Source organism: Mangifera indica, chromosome 7 (genome assembly GCF_011075055.1).
Source record: "Mangifera indica cultivar Alphonso chromosome 7, CATAS_Mindica_2.1, whole genome shotgun sequence".
Lineage (NCBI taxonomy): Eukaryota > Viridiplantae > Streptophyta > Magnoliopsida > Sapindales > Anacardiaceae > Mangifera > Mangifera indica.
Genome location: NC_058143.1, coordinates 11237045 through 11244350, shown reverse-complemented (window position 1 = coordinate 11244350; position 7306 = coordinate 11237045). Strand labels below are relative to the sequence as shown.

At 31.3% G+C, this 7306-nt stretch overlaps 1 protein-coding gene and 1 long non-coding RNA gene across 8 annotated transcripts; one reads left to right on the top strand and one right to left on the bottom strand.

Annotated features, from left to right (window-relative positions):
• Positions 1-2468: 2468 nt before the first annotated feature.
• Positions 2469-4545, bottom strand: LOC123220501 (serine carboxypeptidase 1-like). Of its 7 annotated transcripts, none has more exons than XR_006503056.1 (5): positions 4196-4545; positions 3990-4126; positions 3360-3556; positions 3075-3178; positions 2469-2794 (listed from the first exon to the last, which is right to left on the bottom strand). XR_006503056.1 is itself a non-coding variant. In XM_044642742.1 (3 exons), exons 1-3 carry the CDS (start codon positions 3373-3375, stop codon positions 2618-2620), a joined length of 297 nt encoding a protein of 98 aa, XP_044498677.1. In that variant the 5' UTR covers positions 3376-3493; the 3' UTR covers positions 2469-2617. The 7 variants fall into 7 exon arrangements, 1 of the variants encoding a protein (XP_044498677.1); XR_006503058.1 differs by having other exon boundaries at positions 3407-3556; XR_006503057.1 differs by having other exon boundaries at positions 3360-3530.
• LOC123220502 lies at positions 2697-3611 on the top strand. The gene is made up of 2 exons (XR_006503060.1): positions 2697-2831; positions 3340-3611. It is a non-coding gene; the product is annotated as an uncharacterized LOC123220502 (long non-coding RNA).
• Positions 4546-7306: the final 2761 nt, after the last annotated feature.

Genomic DNA, 7306 nt, shown 5'->3' with positions numbered 1-7306 from the left:
GACTTAAGGGGTGTTTGAGTTTGATACAATTTGTATCCATTATTATTCTTAAGTTATAACTTACTTCCAATCGACACTACATTATAGCCACCATTGCCAACATATTTCTTAATTCCTAGCACGATTTTTATTTATTAAACCTAAAAGCCAACATGTGTGTTAAGTACAAAACGATAAAGATCATTGAGAGTCAAATTATTCCTTAATGGTCGTTCTAAGACTACATTCTGTATGCTCATGATAGACAAGCATCTCTTGGATTCAACCAAACAAAAAGTTGAATGTTATATCGAAAGCTAAAATGAGGGGAACAAGTGGGTACGGATGCATAAGTTGCATAACAGGCAATCTCTTGCGTCATCACTTGGACTATCAACAACACATGTTTAGACATGGTTTATGTTGCATCCACCACACTGAATGTCTTAGTTAGACTAATATCAGGTGCAATGGTTGATGATGGATTAATAGTGGTATCAACATCCACATAGCCAAGGAAGTCCATCACAGATCGATACCACTCTTATTAATGACTACATTTTGAAAAATTCAAAACACTAATTGTTAACAATGCATTAAAAAAAATCAATTAAACAAATAGCAAGTAATTATTAAGTACATATAACTTGTCCATAAAAAATAGTAGGCACATCCAACCAACTTGGGATATTTTTTGTCCATCACTTCAATATATGAGGGACCTTGCCCAATCCAAGAAATCAATCCAATTCATTAAGTTCTAAAAGGTCTTGTTTATCCATCCCTAAAAAATAAAAATTAATGTTTTTAGTCATTAAAACATATACATGAAAGGTGAAATAAACAAATATAATAACAAGAAATGTTTACCTAAAATGCTCACGTGAAACCCATAAGTGTCATATCCAACGTCAAGGAGACCTCGACATAAGGTGGATATTGGTGAGCAACCTCTTCATACTTCCTTTATATAGCCCACCTCATAGAATTTGTCATCAAGTTCCACATTAAAACATGCCATAAACAACTAAAAGTTGTCAAGTCATCGACTAACATGAGAAGGCAATCTTGAATCACCTTCCCATTATGTTCACCTAGAAGGCCATGATGAATAAAATAAAGGGCAAAAATATTGACAATATCCTAGTCGTTGTCCTCTCATGCCTCTACCTAAAAAACGAATGCAAATCTCGCAAGTAAATGAATTGCATCCTAAAAAATATGTTGCCTTCAAACGATTCATTCATAAGACTGACACTTATGAGTATACATTGATCTAGTGACTAAACCATAACCTCATTAAAAAAAAAAGTTTGATAATTTAAATAGAAACCCTAAATATCGTACCCATTAAAAATCTACCATTTTTGTCCAAATTCACAATTTCAAACCATAGATAACATCCTAGTTTAATAAACAATATTTTTTCATTGACTAACAATCAAATTCAAATTAAAAAACATAACATTCACAAGAAAAATTCAAAAAATTTCACAGAAATGCAAACAATCACCATAAAAATTAAAATAAACAATTAAATCAATTAATACTAATTTTAAAACTCATTCTAATCGAAATTTCAAGAAGAATTTGAATGAAATTTGGTCAAATATTCTGCAGATTGTAGTTTGAGAGTGAGTAGGCAAGATAAACGAATTTTGAATAAGTTCAACAATGCTCAAACCTCCTTTATATATTATGACAATTTTGACAAATTTGTTTTTTTATACATGTTCGTAAACTCCCTAGAGTATTGGTTAATATTTGTAGATCCATTTAATTTGATTAATTAGTTAATTACCTATATTTTTATGCTTGAGATTCACAAAAAAAAAAAAACAGTTCCCCTTGAATAAAAACCTTTTTAATTATCTCAATTATACGTGGATCAGAACTTTTTCTTTTGGGCACACTAATAAAGATAAAGAATATAATTGTGATTGGTCAAATCAATTTTTGTAATTAATTAGTAACACCGACAAATCATATCCAAATTGATTGGTCAAATCAATTATACTGTGATTGATAATTCCTAATTATTTTATAAAAATATTTATTGAAAAGAGTAATTAAAATATAAATTACCAACCTTGACTGTGAGAAAGGTAAGGTTATGGTCATATTTTTGCAAGTCATTGCAAAAAAAGACACTAATTTCTTTTATTTATTTACTAAGGATCCCCAAATAAGGGTAATTAAATTTGGGTAAAAAATTTCAGATTCAGTGATGATTAAATTAATTTACCCAGCAATTTGGCCTTTGGATATCCATGAACACCGACTCATTATTGACTTGTTTTTATTACAGTTTTTTCACTGTAAGCTAATATTATTGAGTTACATTTTAAATTTGCTGCTTGCATAATTTATATTTATGTAAACTGGTATTATTTTATATATTTCTAATAATAAAATTATATATATAATTTTATATATAAATAATTAAATATTATTTTATCTTTAATTTAAAATAAATTTACAATCCTCGATGCATTAAGAGACTGACTAAACTTTTATATATATCAAGAATCATTACGGTTAAAATAAAAAGGTTCGATTAACTTACAGCACACAAGACATGGCGATATTTTTCTACTTCCATAAGTGGAGCCACAATGTGACAATCCCATTTTTTACACTAGTCCGGAGAGACCAAGCTCGGCCGAAAATTCTTTTTCTCACTCGAGTGGTTTCCCAGTCGCCCTAACTGCTGGAAGCTCGCCGGTAAGCTTGAATTCAGGTTGCCATCTTGTTGTGACAGAGGTTCTTGGAAGCAAGGTTGGACAATGTTGTAAATATTCAGTCCACTTAGAGCCTAAACAATACAGCCAACATGTAGAAAATCAAGTAAGGTTTGTAAAATAAAGATTCTTTAGCATATATAGGAGGAATCAAAACTCTCTCCTGATATCAACTTTTTATGAGTTTTCAAGGATTTATCAATACCTATTTTTTAATTGTATTCGTTATTTGCTATTTCTATAGGAGAAGTTCTTATAAAGAGAAAATCGAGACATACTTGAATAGATAAATTTCGCAGGAGAATTTATTAAAAAACTGATGAAGAGTGTAACCAAGAGTTCAAACTCTCCTACCTCAAATACATCATCTGAGATAAGTCCCACTCCATGGGCAAAGGGAACAAGAGCTTTGCCATCAAATTTTTTGTCTGTGATGCCATTTCCCACACCAAGGAACCCTGCAAATATAAACCAGTTTTTACCAACACTAAAAGAGTTTTGGTCTATTTTACATCTTGTAATAAAATCTTCTCATATGTTTTAACTCAGGGTCAATCCTTAAACCATGATCGATTCGAATGGAGTGTAACATTAACATGCAGTAACATAGCCAAATCAGTCTGTTTTGCAGATTGCTACCAATCCTGTGTTCCATGAGAGGTTTAAGCACGTTGAGATCGACTAACACTTAGTTCGTGAGAAGGTTCAAGCCGATGTCATTCATCTTCTCCAATTTCTTCTCGACATCAACTTGCTGATCTTTTTACGAAATCTCGACATTTTCGTGACTTTCATCGTTTCCTGCTCAAGCTGAGTGTTCAAAATTTGTACACCAGCTTGCGGGGGACATATCAGAAATAATGTAATTTAATTAAATTCAGTGTCATTAGCTAGTTAGCAGTTTTGTTAGTAAATAAATCTGTTTGTTAGTTTTGCCTTAAATAGCGGATAAGCCCTAATCTCAAACATCCAAATGCGTTACAGAGATTAGGGCTTTTGCCCCTTTCATGGATCATTTTATTTCCTATGCCCTTCTCTCAAATTTCTTGGTCCACTCTCTCCTCACTTTTTAATATCTTCCAAACTTGATATCTCTAACATCATCAAAAGTACATTCTCACTCACCTAGTTTTCTTCAACATTTTCTGTTTACCTTGAGAGTTAAGTGAAAATTATGTATTGTGTTCTCAATTCCATAATGTTGTTTGAAAGTTTGACCAACAAATTTTGCAGGAAAATATCGATTATGAAATGCTGAAAGAGGCCTACCATGTTCATAAACGAAGCCATCAAAGCTGGAGCAAGCAGGGCCACCGTTTAGCCAAAGAACAACAGGATACTTCTAGGGATTTCTTCCTGAAGCAACCAAGTAGTAGAAATGATTCTTCTCATCTACACTCACATGTCTAAAAAAATCTAAAATTAGTTGTCATGATAAATCTGCATAAAATTAAAAGAAAAAAGAAAAAACTCACCCTGAGTAGTGTTTGGATATGGAAAATTCCCAGTGAAACCAGGCAAATTTGTGGCAAGAGAACCGGCTTAAATTGCTTGAAAACTCAAAAGAATTCAAAGTGATATGCAACAAAGGAAAATAAGAAACTTGTTGATGGCCATAATTAACCTTCAAAATCTTCTTCAAAAAGATTAAAAAAATATAAAAATCTATAGGAGAGCTGGAGGAAAAAGAAGAAGGAAGAAAGAAGGATTTCTATTGAGAAGGACGAAAAACAGGCATGCTTTTCATAAAATAATAAAATATATATAATTGGTGGCAAAAGGGGGAAAAAAAAAGGATAAAATTCTAGGTTATTATAAATAAAATAACCTAAAAAAGTTAGGTAAAAAGTGAGAGACAGAAAACAATCGTGGAATTTGACTTGATAAAATTTTGATAAGTCATCGTGAATTTTTGCTGTTTTGATGAAACTAAGCTGCTGTTCAATTGAAACTTAACTTCTGTTCAATGATTGCTTTTCTAAAGACAAAGGGGAGCTTCATTGGAGATAATTAAAATTCTAAGCACTAAATGAAATAAAGAAGAAACACTTGAGGTCCCAGGTAATAGAATTTCAAGAAATAGATGTAGGACCCGAGAGTGATTTTACTTTGGCGAAACGATGTATCCCACCCAAAGTTTGGCGAAATAGATGTAGCACTAAATGAAAAAGCCAAATTTTTACCCATCATCAACTTTTATTAGTAATTCAGTTTGGTTTTCTAGAAATGACCTTTTCTCCTTTCTTTATAATTACAAAAATATCATCAACAAACACTTGATATAAATATCAAATTACAAATATATTTCTACCAATTTAAAAATTTATCACTTAAACTTCTACAAAATATCAAAACTCTAAGTTAAAAAACTTTAAAATGTTGTGTTTTTTTCAATTCTTTATAATGTAACTATCATTATTGAAATTATTGACGGGCGTATTTAACTTCGAAAAAAAAAGAAACCCAAATTTTTTATTTTCTAAAATCTCCCTAAAAAACTTGTTAACACCTATAATATTTCTAAAAATTATTTAGTGCCCCAAACTTTTGAATAAGGAAATGAAAAATAAGATGGAAAAGATTAATAAAAAGAATAAGAGGGATAAGAGAAAATAGACAAAATATGATGATAAGGAAAAACAGAAAAAAATTATGCAAGATGATCATTGTCATTTTATTTAATAGAATTCACTAATGTGTAACATCCCCCTTTAGACATATACCTCCAAAAGGAATATCGATCCAAAAAGACATGTTGGCTCAAAACTTTACTTAAATAAATCACAGTGGAAATCAATAAACACCATGATATACTTAAACTTAAATATGTGCAAAATGGTGTACCATAACAAACTTAGTAATTTCATTAAATCAATAAACACAACAACCCTACTTAAACTAAATTAACTCAATATCCATACAATACCCAATGTGCATAAATAAACATAACCAAACCATCTCAATGTCTAATACAAACCCAACATAAGCTAAAATATGTAACTAAACCCCTTCCTCATGCAAGCTCTCCTCAAGCTAACTCGTTGGCTCCCTGCATGCTTCGTTGGCTCCCGTGTATATTAGATTACACATTTGTATATGGTCAACACATTTGAATATTGGATATAAATTAGTTTCACAGTGATTTCAAAAACTGTCATTAATAGGTAACGTCATATACGCCCATGTATAAAGGTTACACAACCTTGTATCATGATTTTCAATTAAAATTAAAAAGGTTATGACTTGTACTAGCTCACTTTTGCTATCATATTCACAAAAAGAGTAGAGGAAGTTGAGGAGATTTTAGAGTCTTTGAGCTAAGGAAACATGAGGGATTGTCAAAAGAAAGGTAAGTATGATGATTTCCTTTTTGTTCAAACTATTGTTGAATCTTGATGCATGTGCCAGTTTATTTAAGGGAACTTTAATGAAATGAACCTATTTATATTTAAGCAACTATTTATATAATCCTTATATTTCTATGCTTCAATTAATAGTGTGGTGATGAGATATTTGATTGCATTTATTATATAGTTGATGAGTCGTAGTGTTGCTTGAAGTACCCGTGGTTGATATGCATATTAGGAATTTGTATAGTCAAGTAGAGGACTCAAAATATTTGCATTCGTAATGATTAAATCTGATGGATAATAACCTTGTGATTATATGATTTGTATTGGAAAAATCAATAACATGTTGAATAAGATCATCTTGTTGGTTTATATGATAGTTCCCTTTGATGTGTAAGAACATATTTAGACATGATATGGGAATGAATGAAGTGATTTTGGTAGTCGAAAGTTTAATTTGTTAGCTAAAAAACGTAGATTCAAGTGAAAATGAAATTTTAGAAATAGACATTATACACCTGTGTCTGGTATGATACATGACCGTGTGTAATTAGAAAAACAGTTCCGTGTTAGGTTTAAGCCACAGGTGTGTTAATTTGGGAATGGATACATACCCGTATGGTATGGAATATACGATTGTACATGCCACTTTAGATTGCATGCCTATGTGTATTAAATCCAAGTTATGTAAATAGAATTTAGATACCCTCGTGTATGAAGAATACACCCTATGTATAATTGGGGAATTTGGAGAACAAGTAAATAAGGTCAGTGATGTTTCTGTGTTATTATTGTAATTACTATTTTACCCCTATGAGGGATGAATGAGAGACAAATAAAAAATAACACCCTAACAAAGGTTGTATAAGATGGAATTATTATAAAAGTGCCCAACTATATAGACGACGACACAGATTTGGATGGGAGCAATTTCAAGTCGAAAACTAAAACAATGTATTATTTTATTTTGATCATCAAGCTATGTGTTGTATGGCTATTTCATCGAGCTATATGCAGTTGACTTCTCATCGAGCTACGTGAAGAGTGATCATGCCGCCAAGCTACGTGTAGTATGGTCGTGAAAGCATCAAGACTAGTCTGTGTGACTGTATAAATGACCTTATCCTAAAGCTCAATCGATATGTGTATAGCTACACCATATAGATGACATCTATGTCATGTGTTTTCACCAGACGTCTAAGACATTGATATCAACCGTTAGGCATTATCATCAAG

Excerpts from the sequence above, each read along its gene's own strand:
- LOC123220501 (XM_044642742.1), bottom strand. Across the intron at positions 2,795-3,074 it reads TCTCAGATGATGTATTTGAG|GCTCTAAGTGGACTGAATAT; the intron begins GTAGGAGAGTTT and ends TGTATTGTTTAG.